Consider the following 23,951-nt stretch of genomic DNA (forward strand, 5'->3'; position numbering starts at 1 on the left):
AGTCCTCTGCATTGGTGGTTCGATCTGGAGATCGAGTGGTGGACTGATCTTTCGATCGACTCGCCTTTGTGGCGATTTGTCTAGTGATCGAAATGCAGCGATTCCCTGACCATTATTGGCCTTGTGGTCCTCTGTTGAGATGGGGCGTAATAGTCTATCTTTGGTTTATTTTTGTTTTATTTAATTTTACTGTAGTGGTCTAGATCTCTGTTGGTGATATTTCACATAAATTTGGACCTGGTGCCCTTCAGAGGGGGCGCCGTTAAATTTATATTTTAATTGGCTTTTAAAATTTAATGAATTATTATTCTTATAATTAGATGTTCTAAATTATCTTAGAGATTTTCTGCCGCAATATTTTTACTCTTGTTACTTCTCTCTTCCCTCCCTGTTTGGTTTGATTTTTAAGTTTAATTTCGACTATTTTCGCTCTTGTCTTGCCATACTGCTGCCATTATTTTATATTTTAATACTCATTCTAATTTATTTGTATGGTTATATATATATATATATATATATATATATATATATATATACACGCTGTATTCGGGTTTTTTTTCTTTTTAAGAAGTTTGATATTTTATTTTATGTTTAGTTCAAAGAAATCAATATATTTAATTTGTATTTTATATTTTGCATATAAAATTTTGCATATTTTGCATATGAATATTTTTTACGCATAAAAAATTTAAAAAAATATGTGTATATTGTTTCTAGGGTGGATTGAAAAATTTCTCACGCATTAGAATACTAAGGATCTGGTCACTTTATATATACAGTATATATATAAATATGTACCAGCACAATGGCAATGGGACAAATTTGCGACATTTATGCAAGCCTGATTCTTCAATGTGAATGCCTGTGTCCATTACCCATTCTATTCGTCGTAAATAAATCAAAAATTTAAAACAAATTATTTTCCAACGAAAATTACAGTCGAAGCTCTAGCTGTGAACAAAACGGTACAGAGGGACTTTATTCAAAAATGGGAACATAGCACTGACTGCCATGATACAGATGCATCAATGCCAAAGATGGAACAAAGGGAAGGGGTGGTCCTTAGTAGGAGATATGGCCACCCCTAATGTCGATGCAGGCTTTGCACCGCCTGTCCATACTTAGAACAATGTTGTTGATAAGTTCTTGCGATGGGATTTAGATCGGTGGGGACGGGCAGGGCCAATCCACACGAACAATGTCCTCACTTTCCAAAAGCATATCAACAGCTGCAATGCGATGGGGTGTAGCCTTATCATCCATGAACGCGAACTCGGGGCCAATGGCACCTCGGAACAGACGCACATGGGCAAGGATTACCTCAGTACAGTAGCGTGCCCGGTTACAGTACCGTCCTTCAGTATCTGGAGTTGTGTACGTCCATCCAAGATAACGCCTCCCCAGACGAGAACATATCGAGCCATTTCAGGGGTGATACCGTGTGCCAACCTCTCGCCAGATCAACTGACATCCAGAATCGTTGCTGAGACTGAATCTACTCTGATCAGTAAAGAGTACCTTACCCCATTACGCTGCTGTCCAGTTCTTGTGTTCGATGCGCCACTAAAACGGTGTCTCCGATGGGCAGGTGTTAAAGGGACACAGCGTACTGGCCGTCGGGCAAACAGTCCACCTTTGTGGAATCGCCTGGCCACAGTAAACCGCGATATCCTGCGTCGTGTGCAGCTAGTTTGCACAGGATCCCGCTAACTGGTTTCGGTCCCCTCTTTTTCCGTAGGAGTATATAGCTGTCATCATTGGGCGTTGTTTTTCATGGACGACCACCACTGGTCCTTCGAACAGATGAACCTGTCGTTCTGAAGGTCGGCCACGCACGTGAGCCGATGCTATGGGCGATACCAAAATCTGCAGCCACACTCCTCGCACTTCGACCTTCCTCGAGCTTCCCAATTATTCGCTCCCGAGTAAAGTATCCAGATATTGTCTACTGGCCATTTCGTTGTCTGTAGCACTGCATGAAATCAATCGAACGTCTGTAACGATTGTGCCACCATTCAGTAATTTGCACATATACTGCTGAACTGCTACTTTTATCTGTTTATGTGAGCCGATTCAAATTTTTGATTCAAATTCATCACGATTCAAATTTTTGCATGTGCACCAGCTTTCTACTGAACGGCCACAGTTATGCAAATCGCCACAGGCTGTTTCGTTTGATTTTGTGGTTGTAACCTTTAGGAATAGTGTTGATCCTTAAGTTTTTGGTGTACAATATTCGCGTTTAAAAATGAGAGAACGCTTCAAATATAAAGTAATTGCAGCCTGACCGTTAATATTTCTCACGCTCTTTTCTCGCAGTGCGGTGATGAAGTGAACATCGGCTAGAAGTTCATTAGTTAGTGTATGTTTATTGGTATGGCTCCAAGAAAGCGGATAGCTTTGCCAATCGCAGATAAAATTAGAATTTTGCAAGCTGCAGATAATGGTTTGCATTCTAAGACTGACATTTCGAAATTTCGAAGAGTACTCTGTTCACTATTCTAAATGATCGAAAAAAGATTGAAAGTTTAGAGAATCAAACACGAAAGTCAAAGTATCCTGATCTTTAAATGGAATGGCTAATGATGATGCGTGCAAAAAACGTTCCCGTAGAAGGTAATACTGTATTTTAAAAGCAAAAGCTGAATCATTTGGGCATCGAATGGATATTGAAAAATTTAAAAGTCCAGATGGATGATTCCAGAAATTTAAGACTGTCATAGCCTGTCTTTCAAAAAAGTGTGTTGCGAAAGTGAAACCACAAAGAAATAGAAGGAAAATCGTTTAAAAAATGGTTTGCTGACATACAACCACAATGACATCTTTAATACTGATGAAACTGGACTTTTTTTTTTTAATTGGCTACCGGATGACAAACAACGGATTACTTTTGTCTTAGCAGCAAACATGTCTGGCACAGAGAAGCTTCCTCTTTTTAATCATTGAGAAAGCCCAGAAGCCTCGATACTTTAAAGTTTGAAAGCATTACCGACTATGTATCGAGCAAACCAAAAGGTATGGATGACATCACAAATCTACGAAGAATTGATCAGAGACGCAGGATGAATGAGAAGATTAGAAAAATTTTTGTGTTTGTGGTTAACTGCACCCCAATGAGGGGGTGCAGTTAACCACAAACATATTTATGTGTATTTATGTGTTTCAGCATGGGATGAAGTTGATGAAACGTGACAGCCAACTGCTTCAAACATGCTGGATTTTACCGCCTTGAATGATGCAATATGTGAAGTTCCGCATGCTTCTCCTCTATTAATTGTGAAGAACAGTCCGATAATAGGGAAGAAATATTTGAGGATATGCGTCATCACCTAAACTTACAGGAAAACTTAAGTTTCAAGGATTACGCAGAAGTGGATGCGGATATTGTGTGTTTCAGGATATGCACGAATGAAGAGGACCTCATTGCAGACGTAATGGAATCTTCTGAAATTGTAGTGATGAACCTACTGTGATTGAACAAGAAGTTTCAGTGAAAGATGCTCATCAAGGATTAGAACTTGTACGTCAATATTTCAAAGTGCAGCCTAACTGCGAAAGTGAAATAACAACTATCGCGCACCTTCATAATTCTCTTTTAAAATATGCTCTACCATTGAAACAGCGTGTTTTGACAGATTATTTCAAAGTATGGAACAATTCTCTTATTAGTTGTTGACTGGTGTGTAGCCTATGTAGGAAAATTTACAATTTAATTATAACCTTACAATCATAATTTCTTGTTTGTACATAATTATTATAAATAAGATTATACTATATTGTATTAGTAGAATTACGTTAAATGTTCAAGCTTTTACTTGTTTTTTTGCTGATTTTAACAACGATCGATATAACGTCCTTTAGACCATTTTTTTCTCATTTCCCTCGGGGGTCGTTATATAGAGTCTCTACTGTGTGTGCCAATTTCGGTGATAACGGTGAATTTTCACTGCTTAAAACTTTTGCTACTTAAAGTGAATTTTGATGCTTAAAACTTTTTTTCTGCATACATTTTTATTTAAAACCAAAAAATAAGGTGTAGAAAAATTATATTTACTATAAATTTCATTCACATAATTAGAATAATAAATTGCACAATTAGATTACATTTTAGTTTTATAATAGGCCTGTATCCTATAAAGAACTTTACTACTTAGAAAGAAAAAAAAAAGAAGCTCATATTTTATGATAAGATAAAGGCATTCTGATAACATGGGCGCCTCATACGAGTTCCTTTCTGTATAAACATAGATAATATTCACAAGAGGTAGTGTTTTAAGACTGTTGGAATTTAAGTGATGGCTTTGAACTTGAAGAAGTCACTGCAATTAACGCAGATTCTTAAGCGTATTCGTCAGAAATATGCAGCACTAAATCACGTGAGGCCGTTTTTTTAATTTAGATATTTTAGCAAAAATATTTATTTACAGTAAGCTTTTAGCAGTGATGAGACTGTTATTTTATTTGTGTATAAGAAGAGGGTGCGAGTCCAGCGGTGAGAGAGAGAGAGAGAGAGAGAGAGAGAGAGAGAGAGAGAGAGAGAGAGAGAGAGAGAGAGAGTACGTACTGTATATCTCCGTCGCTTTTGCTCGACATTTATCAAAGAATTCGATACCAATAAAGCGTATGCACAAATAGTTCACGATTCGAACTGAGCCTACAGAAAGTAAGATGCTTTTAGAGTCATTATTCTCTCGCACTAGCGATATGCATAAAAATAATTTCAATAACCGAATGATTAGTAATCGAGACGTTTGAATATTCGAAATTATTAGTAATTATAACTACTAATTATTCGATTATATCATTCTAATAACATAATGGCATAATTTTTCCATTATCAAAATAATCGAAAGATATGAGTATAATCGTATGATTTGCTCTAATCGATTATGACCTCTCAGTTATTATGCACATCACTCCACAAACCGTCACTTGTAGAAGACCGTACACGGGCCTCTGCAGATGAGGAATCTGTTTAGAGCTCACAAAGCTATAAATCACATTTGAAAATTCATTCAAAGATCTGACACCTTTTTTTGGCTTAAATCAAATTACTGTTTTCTTGTTTTTTTTTTTTTTTTTTTTCGTTGCTTTATGAAGTTAATATATTCTGGGGATCGTCCGACGCAAAATAAATAAAATAAGTAGTATGATTGTTATAATTGGAACATCCAAACTTCTGCCAACTTTTGTGATACAACACAAATGGTAAAATGGAAACGGGTGTCGGGAGAACTTGGATTTTCGATGAGGTGTGGATATTTGATTCATTCAGCATCTATATACAATTTAAATTTACTTTCACATGATTAAGATTTATTACTTATTTACTGCTGACTGACCCTGAATTGTTATAAGAAATCATGAAAAAAAAACTTTACTTCATTTGAAAGTAAAGATTCATAATTTAGCCGAGAATAAGAATTCATAATTTAGAAGAAGATGGCAGTTATTTCCATCTTCTAAATTATGAATCTGTAAAGCAGTGCTTCTCAAACTATCTGTGGTGAAGGACCAGTTTCTTTTATTTCCAATCCGTCACGTACCGGTACTTTTGTAAAATACAAATCGTTGTGGACCGGTAACAAACTGTTGGCGGACTGGCACAGGTCCGCGGATCACACTTTGAGTAGCATTGCTGTAAAGAACTGTTTATTTTGCATATGAAGTAGGCACGAGCAGGTATCAATGAATCTTTTGGAAGAAATTTTAAGCACTTTTCCTAGTGCAAATATATTGGTTTCAACTGACTCCAATGCAAAATCTCAACTTTGGTTTAGCGAACGCAATGACGCTAGAGGTTCTGTGTTTGAAGAATTTATATTAACTAACCATTGGAATGTGCATAATCTTCACATGCCAACAACCTTTTGGAACGTTCACGGACGGTCTAACATAGACCTTACCCTTTCCTCTCCACGCTTGTCGCAGCATGCAAAAAACTGGATGATCTGCCCGGATGTATGCAATAGCGATCACCGTGCTATCACTTTGATTTAGTATTAAATGTTGGGGATAGAGGTTCTTCAGGTCACCTTCAGGATTTAAACCGCTTCTCTATCAGAACCACGAACTGGACCAAATTTAAGCAAGTCTTGCAACAAGAATTTTCAAATGATAAAATTGCACAATTGAACAGTTTATATGCAGTAGAATATGCTTACTTTGTGCAAAACACTCTTTACCGAGCTTTGACTGAATCCACTAAAAGGAAAGTTAGGAGACCTGGCTCCACCCCCATGGTGGAATCCCCAGTTATCTGTTTTGAGAAGACGGGTTATAAATGCAAGGAAGAATTTCCAGAGGCACAGATACTTAACAGAAACAGACGTTAGGCGACTAAAAGAAGTCTATTGTCAATTACGTAAGGAATATTTCGAAGCTATTGAGGAAGCCAAAAGATCCTAATGGCAGAAACTAGTGTCCCATACAGGTAATTCTGACCCATGGGGATTAATATACAAAATTTGTCGTGACAAACTTGTAACTCCTGAGATATATAGTTCTGTTTACTCTAACGGAAGTCTGACTACTGATTGGCTCTCCACGGTTGAAGCTATTATAGAGAGACTTTTCCCTGATGATCACCCAGAGCAAGACACAACCGAACAAGCTCAGATAAGGTTCGTTAACGGATCTTACAAGGGATCAAATGACACGGAACTATTTAGTCTAGATGAACTTGCACTTGCAATTTCTAAAATCAATCTGTCAAAATGTCCTGGAATGGACTTAGTTGAAAATGTGGAAATCAAAAGATTTCACCAACATTTTCCACATATATTGTTGAATGTATTCAACAAATGTCTATTAGAGAGGACTTTTCCAAATTTTTGGAAGATTGAATTAGTAAAAATGCTCAGAAAGCCTCGAAAATTGGCAACGGATCCCAAGGTATATCGCCCAATATTCCTTCTAGGAAATCTTGGAAAGCTTTATGAGAGATTATTAGCGCCTAGGATGCAGAAGGTTTTGGTTGCAAGTAATACGAGTTCTAATTCACAATTCGGCTTTATGAAAGGCTCCTCCACTGAAGATGCCATCAGAAATTTGGTGAATCTATGTAAAACTACAGACAAAAAATACATGATGGTTGTTTTTATCGACTTTGAGGGCGCTTTCGATACATTCTGGTGCGAGAGCGCCCTCAGGTCACTTCGAGAGGCAGAATGTGATGATTTACTATATCAGGTTATTAGATCTTTTTTTTCAAATAGGCAGATAAAAGTCATCTCACAACACTTGGTATTTTCAAAATTCATTTCCAGAGGATGCCCACAAGGCTCGGTCCTTGGGCCTCTCCTCTGGAATTCTGTTTTAGACCAATGGTTACTAAAAGAAAGTCAAATTTGCAATAAAATAGCATTTGCCGACGATTTAGCGCTATGCATACCAGGCAGGTCAAGACTTTTGCAAGAAACACATCGGAAAGAAATCCTGGATGATTTGCTGGAATGGTCTAGAATAAACAAATTAAAAATTTCTGAGACAAAAACTAAAATGATGATCTTCAACAATAAACTGGATTATAACAGACCTCCTAACCTTCATATCAACAATGTCCAAATTCCTTATGTTTCTCAAAATAAATATCTTGGTCTCTTAATTGATGATAAATTTTCTTTTATCCCCCACGTAAAGAACTTAGCTGAAAAGATTAAAAAGTTTACTGCCAATGTGATTAGGCTCTCAAGATCTGAATGGGGTATAAAACACAAAACTTTGGCATTATATTATAAGTCTATATTTTTGCCCATTGTAGTATATACGGCTGCCATATGATTTCCTACAGTTACTCACGTCACAGTGAAGGCCAAACTCTAATCATTGCAGAGAAAGATGATATTGGCAACACACAGATGCTGCAGAACAACATCAACCAATGCATTACAAGTGATCTCAGGTTGTATTCCGATTGACCTTTATGTGGCATACCGAATCATGATTATGATTTCTAACTTAAAGAAAGGTTTGGCAACTCAAATCCTCGACATTGCAAGTAATCCGGCCACGGACATTCGGCAGGAGAAAATTAATCTTTGGACAAAATTCACTGAGAAGTGGAAATACAGATGGCATATCTGTATTTCCACTGGAGAGACGAACTGCTTACGCAGAGATGATTAGCATCACACGGCATTTTAAGCGGATACTCGCAATAGTTGAGCTCATCGCGATAGCAACAGGAGGCTACGAAATTATTACAGTAGTAAAAAATTATGATATTAGGGTCCCCTGTAAATGATTACATCTACCCATTTTTATTTTGTCTGTAAATTGTGTGTGTTCTCTGGTCGATTTGCCTGTTTGCTAGACGAAAAAACTCCAGTTTCTGAGGGGAGGGGGAATCTTGCTATCTATGCCTGAGACCGACAAACTCAGCCACGGAGTGGAAAAAGCCCATTAAAGTTCCTCGTGTCATCGATGGGATTCGAACCCGGCCCTTTTCCACCGGGTGTGGGGGAGAACGGTGACGATACCACTGTGCCACTCGCGCAGACCAGTGCCGGATTAAGGTATGGGCCAGCAGGGACCTTGCCTGGGATGCAAAAATCATTCTTCCCGGGGCGTAGAATTACCCGGCACTGTGAAGCGAGGAATTTTTATGGGTTGTTTTCACTCCGTGGCTGAGTTAGTCAGTCTGAGGCGTAGATAGAAAGATCTCCCTCCCCCTAGAAACTCCGATTTTGCGTTCAGCAAATAGATCAGAGAATACACGCAATTCACAAACATAATATACTTGGGCAGATGAAAGTATATTCCGGATGGCCCTAATGTGACTGTTTTTTGTTGTTTTTTTTTGTTGCAGGGTTTTAGGCGCACCGTCGAATTATGCCATATTGCGTAGTATATTAGTGTTTGTAAATTGCGTGTGTTCTATAGTCGATTTGAATGAGACCAACGAACTCAGGTCTTTTCAACCCGGTGTGGGATGGAAAGCGATTTTACCAGCGGTACTACCCCTGAGTGCAAATCAAGCAAGGTAGGAAAGTTGGCTAAATAAAAACGAACATACTTGATTTTCTTCATGTTACATTTAAAAATAAAATTTGCTACGTGTTTGACATAAACCTGTAATTCTTGATTAGCAAGAGAATTTAAACTGGTAAAAGCAGGCGATTTGATACAGAAAACATATCATATGCAAAGAATAATTGAAAACTGGTACGAATATGGCAATAAATAAAAGCTGTGATATTGACCCGCCTTGCGGTATATCCAAAGAAGTGATTCTAGATTTGATGATCTTAAAGAGATAAATGCAATACGCTCTCTGTGAGCAGAAATTTCAGAATTTTGATATTTGACCAAAAATTAGGATATAATTTTTCGTTCGTTCATGTAAGAACGAAGATAGCATGGAGAGAGAGAGGATTTTTCATTCCACTACTGATAAACGTGAGGCATGTATTGTTCCCCTTCATTTTGAAGCGGTCGATCTTCCCTTCATGATTTATACGCTAAGATTTAAGATAATGGTGTTAATAACGCTTTTTCCAATATTTTCAAAAATGGGGGGGGGGGCGATACACAAATGATAGCTATGGATCTGAACTCTGATATCAGCATTGGATTTTCACTGGTGTTTGACGGTAAGATTTCCAATCTTTAGGCAGCCAGCCTTCAGTAACAATACGATTATCCATTATGATGAAACTCGCTACTTTCATAGAATAATTTTATCTGATCGTAAATCAGATTTAGTGGATAGCTGATTAATTTTTTTGGAGAGTTCAGTTTTGTTAAGTTCAGAGTCAGAGTGGGCACATTATTATTATTATTATTATTATTATTATTATTATTATTATTAGCCATATGGTGTAAGGAAGCCTGAGGCTTATTCTGCACCTACCAAAAAAAAAAAAAAAATTCCCGAGTTACCTACCCTGAGAGAGAGAGAGAGAGAGAGAGAGAGAGAGAGAGAGAGAGAGAGAGAGAGAGAGAGAGAAGTAGAAGAAGGGAATCACCAAGAAAGAAAAGAATGATGATATCCAGCTCAGGACCCTAGGTGTGCCAATCAGATTGAAAACTGAGAAACTATTTTAGGTTGTCATCCTAATAAGACGGACAACCTAAATTAGTTTGTAAGTACGTCCTATTTTTTTAATGTACAAGAAATGTAAATAAACGAATAAAATAGGATGAAATATTTTAACAACATACTTCCTGTGTTGGACGCGAAGGAAATTAAATTTGCAACGAGGGGGTTGAAAATGAAATTTCCCTTGTTGAGTTTGGTAGAATTTTTAGTTTTTCAATCCGTTCATACTACAAGAATGCTCAGTTATTCTAAGAATTTTGTAAGGGAGGAGGAATGAGTTGTATCTTTTGCTATTATTGTAAAAAAAAAAATACTTCACAGTTTTCACGAACATCCTGAATTGTGTGCTTCTTTTTTGAGTAACTCTGTATTTACGAATTATGTTTGAGATTCGGATGTTCGAAAATTATTCCACACCAAATTTTTAGCGTATGTTCTGTTGGTCCCGGGAAGACTTTAAGTCTAATTCCGTTTCAAAGCCCCCGTTTTCTCCCTACAGAAATATTGTTGTAAATTTTGATCAGCAACTCAGGTCCATTGTAAAATTTCAGATCCTTATTTAGAATATCTTAGGGAACCATATACCAAATTTTATGTCTATAGGTTGACCCGTTGTGCATCCCTTTGCCTTAATTCCTACAATAACAAAAATTTATATATACTTGTACACAAATCCAGTCCTCCAGTCCTACACAAATCCACCCATCACATGAACGTCATGTGGCGCAGTTTTGGTAAATATTTCTTGACTGCAGTACTAATGTTTTTAACTTCTGCCTTATTTGATAATCGAACGAGCTTGAAATGTAACTGAGTGCGTGCATTGCCTAACTCATTCAACATTCAATACTTTACTGCTTCAAATACATAATACATAGGCAGAGTGGATGCGCCAGCCCTGAATAATGTTCTTGTCAAACCACGTGCCATGCTAGACGTTGCGGAGGAGTAAATCATCCACTGCATCTAATTCTGAACAATCTTAAGTCTGCAAAGATTCTTCCCATCAAATCCAGCAAAAATATTTAACTCTTTTCACATAGATGCCGAAAAACTCTGTGAGGATGCAACCTACCGGAAAGAGATCTTCCAGAATTCTTACAGACTTACCGAAATATGAATCGGCTGCAAAGTGACAATATACCAAAGAATTGTGAGTAAAAGCGAAACTTTCTGTTTTAATTAAGAACAATAATAATTTGGGGTTTTTTTGGCACAAGGACCTCTTGGGCCATATTGTGCCTGTTCATGATTTGCTTGTCACTATGATCACAGTTTATTATACAGATTTATGTGTTTCAAATAATTAAACAGTTCCTCGAAATTTGTTTCATTGCCAAGAATATGAAATAAGGTTAAGAGTTCCTGCAAGTTGGATGCTGAAGCTTGATTTTCTGACTGTTGAATGTTGGGGACATTCTATGAGGATGTGTTTTATTGTTAGCTGCGACTGACAAAAGAAACACTGAGGAGGATTAGCATTAGTAGAGGCATATGATGCAAGAAAGCAAGCTTATTCAGCATCAGCCAAAAAAAAAAAAAAAAAAACCCTCTCCCATTTCACCCCTCCGTTCGTTCGAAATACCTCTCCAGTTTGAGCTTTAAATTTGTTTAGGCTATCAACTTCAACAACAAGTGATGGAAGTCGGTTCCACCAACCAACCACCCGCTGGCCAAAGGCAAATTTCCGCACATCTATCCGACATCCGTCCTTCCTCAATTTGAATTTATGCCCTCTGAGGTGATTATTCTGAGAAAGATGAAGAATCCCATTGGCATTGAGCATGCTCAAACCATTCAAAGCCTTATACACCTCTATCAGATCACCTCGCCGGTGCCTAGTCTCCAGACTCTGTAATTTGCAAAACTTAAGCCTTTCTTCGTAAGAGCAACCCTTTGTTCCATTTACTAATCTTGTTGCCCTTCTCTGTACCCATTCCAGCAGCTCTACATCCTTCTTGAAATGAGGCCTCCAGACCTGTATACAGTACTCAAGATGTGGCCTAACCATTGCCTTATACAAGGGAATAATCACCTCCTTATCCCTGCTAGAAAACTTCCTGTATATCATTGACAAGACACCATGAGCTACTCTTGCAGCTCGTCTGCACTGCTCAGAGAACTTCATATCTGCCTGCACAATTACCCCCAGGTCCTTTTCATTCTCCACCACTGTCAGTGTAGTACCGCAGAGTTGATACATTGCTCTGGGGTTACTGTTACCCATATGTAGTACTTTACATTTGTCAATGTTAAACTTCATTTGCCACCTCTCAGCCCATCTGTTCAACCTTTCCAGATCCTGTTGCAGCAGCATAGCGTCAGTAGTGTCCTTAACGACCCCAACCTTTGTATCATCTGCAAACTTAGACATTAAACTTGATATCCCATCATCAATATCATTCATAAACACCGAAAACAACAATGGACCCAACACTGAACCTTGAGGAACTCCACTAATAACATTAGTCCACGTTGAGCAGTGTCCATTGATTACCACTCTCTGTCTTCTGCCACTCAACCATCCCCTTATCCATAGCAGCAATTTGCCTCCAATGCCACACTGCTCCAATTTGTGCAGCAGTCTTCCATGTGCAACAGTATCAAAAGCCTTTCTAAGATCCAAATATATAATATCAAAGTTATTCCCTGCATCCAGTTCTTTTGTGACTACATCATAGTATCCAATCAAATTGGTCAGGCAAGACCTGCCCTTAACAAAACCATGCTGCGTCTGAGCTATAACTGAATTCTTGTCTAGATGATCCTGCAGTGCTTCTTTAACCAGTGCCTCCATTAATTTACCTGGAACAGAAGTTAAACTAACAGGTCTATAATTACTTGTGTCAGCCTTTGACCCTCCTTTGTGAATTGGGGTTACATTTGCACATCTCCAGTCTATGGGTACCTCCCCTGAGTCCAAAGAAGCTCTCATAATTATGGCTAGGGGTTTGCATACTTCCTTTGCTGCCTCCTTTAATATAACTGGATAGATCCCATCCACCCCAGGTGCCTTTTTTATGTTTATCCTCAACAATCTCTCCTCCACTTTCCTCTCAGTTATTACAAAATCATTCAGCTCACTGCCAATGTTTACTTTACCTACATCATTCTCCTTCCTGAATAACTCCTCATGCGTGAATGTAGATGCAAAATACTCGTTTAGATTGTTAGCCACCTGAGCAGGATCCTCAACTGTTGAACCATCAATATCCAGTGGACCAATCTGATTCATCCCTTTCCTTCTCGAGTTCAAGTATGTAAAGAACTCCTTTCTGTTTTTCTTTGCATCCTTTGCCAAGGATTTTTCGTAGTCTGCCTTTGCCTGCCTAATCTCCTTTGTGACTTGGTTACAGACCAACTTATATCTATCATAGGCTTCCATGTCACCCATTAATTTGTATGTATCCCATGCATTTTTCTTCTCTGCCACATGTCTCATTAGTCCATCTGACAACCATTTAGGCCTAAACCTTGAACAATATTTCTTAGTTGGTATGTAAAGCCTGGTAGCCACCAAGATTAGTTCCTTGAATGCTTCCCATTTTGAGTTTGCTGTTGGTAACATCATCAGTTGGTCCCACTGTATAGAATTTAAATACTGTCTCAGACCATCATAGTCGCCTTTACGAAAACAAAAACCCTTCCCTTTACCTCTGATGGTAGTTACCTCCTTGAGAAAATCCCACTTCAACACACTGTGATCACTGCCACCTAGTGGTTCATTTATCTGCAGGTTCTTAATGCATGAAGAATCACTACTGATAATCAGATCAAGAGTATTGCTCCCTCTTGTTGCCTCACGAACATGCTGATGTAGAAAACAATCATCCAATAAATCCACAAAAGCCTTGCTAGTGTGCGAGTGACCAACCCACAAATTCCAGTCAATATCTGGGAAATTAAAATCCCCCATTATAAGACTCTCTGATTTACTGGCCCACTCTATTTCCCTGTACAATATATTATTATACTCATCAGAGTCATTAGGCCTATAGCACACTCCTACTCTCAATTTTGATTTCCCTATGCTTATGTCACACCAAACTGACTCGACACTGCCCTGTCCATCGATGTCAACTGGCTTCACTTCCTTTGACTTTATGTGTTTCTTAATTAATAGCATAACCCCTCCTCCCCTCCTGTCCTGTCTATCCTTTCTATATACATTGTATTCCCCAAATTCTAGTTCCGCATTACTTATATCTGTGTGACACCTCGTCTCTGATATCCCAACAATATCTGCCTTTGACGTTTTGAGCAATACCTCAAATTCATCAAATTTATTTACCAAACTCCTAGCATTGGTGTACACGCAGGTATACATGCACCTGTTTCTATTCTTAGCTACCCTAACACAACCCATGTGTTTACTTGTAACGCAATGACTACCAGCAGTCTCTGAAATATCCTGCATCTTGTTTTTCAGACTTCTGCTCATTTGAATAGAAGCAGTGCAAGAATCACTTCCACCTCTGCCAGTGGCTACTGTCAATCTATTAGTCCTTGTATCCCCCCCAACTAGCAGTTTTCCGACCCACCTAACACTGCCTCGACAGCATCAGCAAAAATTCTTGCACCCTTTCTATTTAAGTGTATCCCATCCCTGTAGAAGCAATCTCTCCTGTTAACAAGTACAGTCCAGGCTGAAAAAAATTCTACCCCTTGAGCCTTGCACAATCCCTCCAGGGCCGAATTGATCGACAAGGCTCTCATCATATACTCCCTCCTATCGTGTCTGGGCAGAATTGCAGACACTTTCAAGTTCAACCCTAATTCACGGCTTTTTTTCAACAGTGACCTGTACTTGCTAAGTAATTCCGCCGGTCTCCTACTCTTAATATCATTAGTGCCAACGTGTACAACTATATCACCTTTTGTGCCCTTAAAAGATGATATCCGCTCTACAACGTCATCAACCTTTGCCCCTGGCAGACATACAATGGTTCTATTCCACCTATCCTTTTTACAAAGCATGTTCCCCGTTTCCCTGACAATAGAGTCACCAACAACTACTAGTTCCTGTGGGACCAGCGCATTCTGCCTAGGGGGCTGCCCCTGTGTTGCCTGATGACCAAGTGCAAGCTCTGGCGTTGATGCGGGCAGCTGAGAGCTTGATGGGCCCCTCAATTTATTTCCTTCGAGGGCATCCACCCTGTCCTTCAAGGTCTCATAAAGGCCGATAACAACGCTGAGTTGTCGCCTGATTTCCTTGCACTCCTTACATCGTGCACTCACAAAGACATCCCTCTTGGCAGTATCATGTCCCGTACCCGACTGCTCCGCAAACATCTAGCAAACAGTGCATTTTAATAGACTGTGATTCAGAGGGCAACTGCCCCCCTCAGTTCTCCCCTGAACCACAGCACTCCCATTAGCTTGAGCCTTTTGCTTTGCTGCTCTGGTCAGAGTCATGATTCCAATTTAATTCAATAAAATTTAAAACAAAAATTAAATCCTTAAGTTATATCCCAAAACAGTTATGTTATATATATATATATATATTTTTTTTTTTTTTTTTTTTCGGTATCTAGTGTTCCCTTTATACAACTTCCGTATCACGTGTACCACTATAGTTATGTATTAATTATTTGTTACGATTAAGTCGTTATATATATATAGAGTTAAAAATACAATTTAATTGACAATAAAGTTTATCAAGATTAATAGATTTACTGATTAATTGACAATATTATATTATGCAGTATACTACACTAAGCTTATGCTATCGTGTAAAAATGGCGGGAAATCACGAACGGTATTTCTACGGACTCGTAAGTATTGATTAGCTTCGAAATCTCGCTATCTCAATTTAGAATAAACTAAGGATCCTGACTAGGTCTTTAATCTACTTATAGAAGATAATTTGATATAACAATTGGTTAATAAATCGACTAAATTTGGTTAAAAGACCTCTCGTTCAATTTGTGACACGTGGATTTGATACCGTTACCGATACTAAGTAATATCTACGAAATCTCTGTCTAAGTTAAACTTTAAACTAAGTATCGTAACTAGGAATATAAAGCTACTCTAGAAAATAAGTTAATATGACAATTTAAACTAATAAAGCAGAAAATAAATCAGGAAAAACTTCTCTGTTTGAAGAGCTTTAAGGAGCAATGGCTGCACAGGCTAACCTCGCACCCATAAGCAAATGCAGGTGAGTTGGATGCGGATGACCGATGCCTTGCTAGAATCACTTCTTGGCGCCTGCTTCTCCTGAAACTAGATGGCCACAGTTGTGGCTCTTTTTTTTTATCTGTAGCAGTTTATTATTGATTTGAGTTTTTCAAAGGGGCGACCATTTTTCCTGCATGTTGTTTTAATGATAGATTTGTAATCGTGTAGGGAACTTTTAGTTGTCTGGAAGATCCAGAGTCGGGATGTTCAGCAGCATCATCCGCATGTTCATTACCTGGGATACCAACATGACCAGCAGAAGGTAACCTTCTGATTGACTGTTTGATAGTGAAATAACGTAGATCGGATCTCTTTAAGAATGAGGTGAGAGGGAGAAAATGTATATATCAAAGATTCCTTGATATGGAAATGGTTTATATTATGTAGAGCCAGTTTTATTTGTGGATAATTCTGCATTCAACAGAATGAGACACAGCTACTGAGAAGGTGGAAGAAACTGCTGCAGCACCTATTGCTGTATCTGTTTTGGAGCCACATGTATAGATATGTACTTTTTCTGAGTTTTCCAAGGAATGCGATATATGGAGCTGTTGAAAATTTGTATTATCCAGGGAGTTCTTCCTCCATCTTAAAATGAAATTGTCGCAGAGAGGTACGAATTCAGTCCAGGGAGGTTCAGGAGTACCAAGGTACATTCTGAAAATTAATGTTCCAACTGATCATGAGATCTTGCAGTCGAAACCCTGCGGGGCGATTCTCATTAGGTTTATTGTGATATAGCATGGTGTATTGAGGGTTAAACAAGTGCTGCCAACTAGGATGTGATGGAATACTCTTAATCTTTAGTGCATAGTTACACAATAAGGATTTTCTCCTTAGATGCAATGGAGGTTCATTTGCCTCAATATACAGGCTGTGGACTGGAGATGTTTTGAAGGCTCCCACAGCTATCCTAAGGGCACTATGCTGTATGGTGTTCAGACGTAATAGCGAACTTTTCCTAGCGGAGTCATAGACAGGTGACCCATAATCTAGGCGTGATCTTGTTAAAGCTCTATAAAGATGAAGGAGAGAGCTTCTGTCAGCACCCCAGGACATAGCAAAGATACTTCTTAGGATGTTCAGTTTTTTTAAGACATGTAGTTCGAAGGTAAGATATATGGGAAGCAAAGTTAAGTTTAGTATCGAAAAATAATCCCAACAGACGAAAATTGTTGGTGATAGGAATCAGGCTGTTTTTTAAAAATATTTATGGATCCGGATGTAGTTTGCGTTTCTTACAAAAATGAATTGCAGTTGATTTTTTATCTGCTAAAGAATAACCATTCCGTAGTGTCCATGATTCTATTTTAGCTATGGAAATTTGAAGTTTTCTTTCAATGGTGTTCATAATTTGGGATTGACAAGAGATAATAAGGTCATCGGCAAACGTACGATTTTACTGTATTTAATCTACTGTATTTCATACTTCCCGTGTCATATTTGTAATTCTTATTGCAAATAATGTTGGACTGAGAATGGACCCCTTCAGTACACCCTCCTCTTGTTCAAATGATTTGGATAAATTGTTCCTATACCTTACCCGAAACGTTCTGTTGCGTAGAAAGTTTTGAATAAATTGAGGTAACTGGCCTCTCAAGCCGAAAGAATGGAGATCTTTAAGTACGCCATATCGCCAGGTGGTATCTTTCGAAATCCATACTGGCTGCTGTTTAGTAAGTTTTTTGCGTCCAGGAACCACGTTAGCGGTTTGTGGACCATTTTTTCCAAGACTTTTCCTAAACAACTAGTCAGTGAAATCGGCCTGTAGTTATGCTGAAAGGTACGATCTGTAGTCATGCGGAAAGGTACGGTCTATTATATAATAGACCCCATCTGGCCCAGCAGCACTACTGGTTGTTTAATTGAGCGCCCCTAGAAATTCTGTTAATGTGAATGGCTGGTTGTATGGGTGTGAAACTGTCGTAGAAAAATTTATCTTATGCTGTTCTGCAGATTTTTTAATTCGTTGAAAGGTGGATATTGCTGATATGCTGGCAAATGATTCTGCTAAGGCATTTGCTATTTCTCCCGGTGATGCCAACTCTTTCCCGTTCCAATTTAGGATTGTAGATGTGGACTGAACATATTTGCCATTGAGCATTTGAATTTTCCTCCAGATGATTCTGCTGTCCGTGTTTTTATTTATACCTGAGGAAAAGCTAATCCAGTCATCTTCCTTTGCTTTCCTTCTTATTTGGCGGAACTTTGCTTTCAGTCTTTTGAAATTAATTAGGTTACTAGTTGTGGGAAATTTAAGAAATAAATTCCAAGATCTATTTTTTTCCTGTTTGGCATGCGTACAATCTTGGTTCCACCAGTAGTTACTGTGTTTCCGTTTCCCCGGTAAAGATTTTGGTATTGCAATGGTAGCAGCCAGTAATATTTGACTAGTAATGTGTTACGTGACATTTTCTATGGTCTGAGATTGTATTATTTTATCATCTAACTGAACATGAGAGGCATATTCACTCCAGTGTGCCCTACGGAATTTTCAAATGGAGCGATGTAGTGAAGGGGAGTTTCTTCGTGTTTGGAGTTTGCAGAGTATTGGGCAGGTGATCACTGTTCAGTGGGTTTTCAAGAACAGACTACTCCATAATAGTATATATGGATGGAGAACAGAGAGAGAGATCTATTGCACTCAGTGTTTAAAAGGCTGAGTTGATAAGCATCAAGAAAGGATGCTTATCAACTCAGCAACAATTGACAAGAGAGTTAATTAGCTTACCTCTCTTGTCAATTGTTGGAGATCCCCACAGCGAATGATGTGCATTGAAGTCTCCGAGCAAGCAGAACGGAGATGGTAGCTGGTCAATTAGATTTTCTAGGTCATCTGAAGAGAATGAGAAATTAGGAGGGATATATATTGACGCTATTATAAGAGTGATGCCAATTGCAATACGCATTGTCACTGCTTCAAAAGTAGTCTGAAGAGCAATATGTTTCGATGGAACGTTGTTTCTCACAAGAATTGTAACTCTCCGCGGGCTGGCGAGTCTATACTCCTATCTCGTCTGAAGATGGTATAATTTTTAATGGTGGGACACAGTCGTGCATTTAAGTAGGTTTCTTGTAGGGATATGCGTGCTAGATCATACCGGTCGATGAGATCACATAAGTCGTCTTTTGTATTGCGAACACCTCTACAATTCCATTTCCATTAAGTGGTTTTGTTGTTTATTTTTGTTTCTGACTGCTTTTTAGTTGAAACTTACTTGCATCGATCCAATTTCGCTCTCTCTTTCTCTTTCTTTCTTTGGAAAGTAGGGACGTGTGACGTCCATCTCATCGGTCGCATGAAGTTCTAATATACCATCAACTGATTCATAGCGTTGGTTAACATCCATTCCCGTTGAAACTGGTGGGCAGTACCTTAGTTTCTGCCACTTTTTGTTTTGCTGTTTGCGGCACGTCGGCTGGAATGGTAATTAGGGTGTTACTGGCTTGTTCAGCTTTTTGTTGTGAAGGACACTGTTTGGAAGCAGAGAGCAAGGAACGTGCCCAATCAGCTATGGATATATTTGGAGGAACTGTAACATCTGTTTGGATACCTACTGACTGAAATTGTTTAGCAGCAGTGTCAGATGTACGCTTTGGTTCTGTTTTGAGTATTTGTCTTTTCGCCTCTGTGTATGTGACTTTATTCTCGACTTTATATTTTTGGATTTTTTCCCCTTGTTTCCATAATTCGCATATTTTGGAAAAAGCCGGGTGATTACCTTTAAGTTTGGGCAATGAGAAGCAGCAGTGCATTCAGAGTGGTTATGATCCTTTGATCCACAATTAGGACATATTGCCTCACCTCTACATACATTGTGGGAGTGTCCGTATGTTTGGCACTTATAGCACCTGATTGGATTCGGGATGTAAGGACGGACACGGCAATGAAGATAGCCTGCTTTAACAGATGTTGGTAGGATAGGAGAGCTAAAAGTGAGGATTATACTCCTTATGGGAACAAGCATACCATCATTCCGAGTCAGGATTCTCCTTGCTTGGATTACTTTTTGTTCACGAAGATCTTGGACTATTTCCTCCTCTGATACATTTAATAAGTCCCATTCTGCAATTACTCCCTTCGAGGAGTTTAGTGTGGCATGGGGAGTAACCTTTATTGGTTGTCCACCAAAGGTTAGCTTTAATAACTTTGCAGAATGCTGAGATTTAATGGTCTCTACCAGAATATCCCCGGACTGAAGTCGCCTTACCGTTTTCAGTGAACCTGCAACAGACTCAATACATTTCTGAATAAAGAATGGCGATAACTTACTCAGAGGCTGGTCTGAGAGAGAGTGGAGAATGAGGAATGATGGTATCTCTTCTTGAGGGGTTGTTCTCAGCCTCTTGGGTTAAGAGAAGTCATTTTCACTGTCATTTGTGTCTCATCTTGAGCTCAATGACTCTAAAGGTAGATACATATTATTATCCATCTTTGCTCCTTTCAGAGAGTGGATTTCTTCACCCAGGTTACCGGCCCCGCCACGGGGAGGCAGGAGCAGTGCCGCTAGAGTAACCAAGCGGTATAAAAGTTAGTACGTTAATCTAAAGAAAAAAAGAAGAAAGATGTTTTTCCTTTCTGAAACTTGCTTACGATTTCTAAGACTAAGTTGCCTAATCAACGGAAAGTAAGAAAACTTTTATAACTGAAACAGAACTATATCTTTGAGAAAACGCTCTAGGAATCTCTCAGAAAAGCGCTTGATCACTATAACGCTTGGCACGCGGGGCCAATAATTTGATAAGCTATTGACTCGTAAAATATGCCTTCCCTAACAGTTGTGTAAATATATAAGTTATGTATGGAATTACTGAATTGTAAATACAGCAGACTCGATTAACCGGGATCGGATTAACCGGTACACTTCAAGACTCCAAATAAAAAAAAAATAAAAATAACTCAACCAGAAATCATAGCATTTAAGTAATAACTATAACAGGTATAAACAGATGTTTTGCAAGTAGTAAATAAGTGACAAGAAGCGGCAAGTCGTCATTGGGAGCTTAGTGTACCTATTATCTTGCAATCCCCGTTGTCTTCACACCGCGGCTCAAAAAAAAAAAAAAAAAAAATTATTATTATTATAATTAGCCATATGGCGCAGGGAAGCCTGGGGCTTTTGCTGCACCAGCCAAAAAAAAAAAAAAAAAAAAAAAATTCAGTTACCCACAGAGAGAGAAGTAGAAGGAAATCACCAAGAAAGAGAAGAATGATGATATCCAGCTCAGGATCCTGGGTGTGTGCCAAGCCCATACTCACAAGATGTGAGCCCCTGGGGTTAAAAACTTTATTCACATGTTTAGTTTGTTTTAGTGCATCGAGTCGATTGTTGTGTTCAGTTGCACCGCAAAAGGACAAATTTTGTTTCGTTATTTATGCCAGGGATGTCGGAATTATTTTTTATAGTAACTATTTTTTTTTTTTTTTTGTTTAGAAATCACGAAAATGATGGGCAAACGCAAGAGTTGTGCTTTCAATTAAACAAAAATTTGAAATATTCAAAAGTTTGAAAACGGTGTATTCGTTAAATCTCTACAGAACCATTATAATGTTGGTGACCAAACCATATGCGACACTGTAAAAAATAATGGGAAGCTATTAGATATAACATCGACATCGTAAAAAATAAAGGAAAGCATCGTATTGGACACTCGAGTAGTACGTGGTAAGCTTTTTCACCTTTCGCCATACTTTTTACGTAGGTTGCTGAACATTTTTCGATACAGTACAGCAAGTCCCCGACTTACGTAGCTTCGGACTTACGTTACGTTATTTACAGGGGGTCCCTGTATCTGAGTCCTCGCAGTTACGAGGATTTGAAAATTAAAGAATTAAAACTTTTTCCCTTGAGAAAATTGACCAAGAACTTGAAATATTTTTTATGAGAACGATCTTCTTCATGATCGTACAACAAATGTTAAGCGCAAAGTTAAAAACAACTAAATGCTACGACACAATTTTATCTGAAAAAAATACGACAAAAAAAAATACAAAAAAACACGAACAACTCTGGATTCATTCATTCTTACATTGTGTGACGTATAATAAAAAATGACTGAAAATATATTTTCTCATTTTTCAGTTCCTTTATCCATTTTTTACTATGTAAAGTACATACTAAACATTACTATATAATATCGGTGTAGATACACCATATCTACTCATCTTTCACAACGAGTTGCCCATGTATTGCACTATCTCGAATAAGTAACGCTTCACTCGCTTCACTTGCAAGTGAAGCGTTACTTATTCAAGTGAATCTCGAATAAGTAACGCTTCACTTGCAATACCGGGGTACCTGCCCACCTTCCGATAAAAAGCCAACAAGCTTTGAAACGGTGCCGCCTGGGTGGTGGTAGTGGTGGTAACAATAGTCTTCTCTATTAGTGAAGCATTACTTATTCGAAGTAGTGCAATACATGAGCAACTCGTTGTGAAGGATGAGCACAATATGAGTTACAGATGAAATGATGCTTTTCCCACTATTATCATAGTTTTTCTTTAAGAGTTGTCTATGGTGTGTCTAAACCAATATTATATCCCCCCCCCAGGGGCTCACATCTGGTGAGTATGGGCTTGGCACACCCAGGGTCCTGAGCTGGATATCATCATTCTTCTCTTTCTTGGTGATTCCCTTCTACTTCTCTCTCTCTCTTAGGGTAACTCGGGAATGTTTTTTTGGCTGCACCAGCCAAAAAAACATTCCCAAGTAGCATAAGCCTCAGGCTTCCTTGCACCATATAGCTAATAATAATAATAATAAAATACTGTGTATATATAAAATGTGTATGTAATATTTTGGGAAGAGACTCCATGTTCGGTATATGTAATCCACTGCCCATAGTATCTCACTCTGACTCGTGACGTGTAGCAATACCCGTCACGAGGGTTCCATCTCGTGATGGGTATTGCTACCAAGTACACAGGGTGGTTGTTGTTATCCAGGGAGAAATAATAATAATAATAAAATTAGTTCACTGTGTTGCCTTTTCTCATGAACTCTGAGCTATTCGTGTTTACAATAGTTATTTAAAAGGATAAAAATTGAAAAATCGTGGGGATGTACAACTTATAGTGCAAGTCGAATTTATTCTAACATCATTAGCGGCAAATTTAGTGCGATATTTGACATGAATTAATTTTTAAAAGTATATTTCAACAAAAATGAATACGGTCGTTGTAGTACATGTTAGAATAAATATGATATAAAAAAATATATGACACCAAGTATATGAAATCAAAAAATAATTTTGATATCATATACTTGGATTTCTGGAGAGCCTTAAATATAAAAGACTGCTGTACAAATTGGAGCAGTGTAGTCAAGTTACTGCTCTGCATATGATATCAAAAAATATATGACACCGAGTATATGATATCAAAAAATAATTTTGATATCATATGCTTGGATTTCCGAAGAGCCTTATAGAAAAAACACTACTGTACAAATTGGAGCAGTGGGGAGAAGTTATTGCTCTGGATAAAGGGAAGGTTGAGTGAGAGAAGGCAGAGTGGTTATTAATGGAAATCGCTCCATTAATTTCTTCATGGACTGATGTTATCATCTGAGACTGGAGAGTTCAGTGACCTGAGGAATTTTTATAGGCTTTTCACAACGTGGTTAAACTAGTCGATTTCAGGCAAAGGTAGCATGGTTTTTTCTCCCGGAACCTCATGTTTTTCGTTCATCAAACAGAAAATCGACCACAGAAGATACGAAATTTA

The 23,951-nt window shown here is 38.3% G+C and overlaps 1 protein-coding gene across 1 annotated transcript in view; it reads left to right on the top strand.

Moving 5' to 3' along the window:
* LOC150081122 (succinyl-CoA:3-ketoacid coenzyme A transferase 1, mitochondrial-like) overlaps positions 1-23,951 on the top strand; it is a 233,504-nt gene that overhangs the window by 20,524 nt on the left and 189,029 nt on the right. The window contains exon 2 of the mRNA XM_090380930.1: positions 3,457-3,646. Within this exon, the coding sequence (XP_090237056.1) occupies positions 3,457-3,646 (190 nt within the window). The remainder of the gene's footprint in view (positions 1-3,456; positions 3,647-23,951) is intronic.

This window comes from Mastigoproctus giganteus, chromosome 9 (genome assembly GCF_048544385.1).
Source record: "Mastigoproctus giganteus isolate SK-2022 chromosome 9, ASM4854438v1, whole genome shotgun sequence".
Taxonomy (NCBI): Eukaryota; Metazoa; Arthropoda; class Arachnida; order Uropygi; family Thelyphonidae; genus Mastigoproctus; species Mastigoproctus giganteus.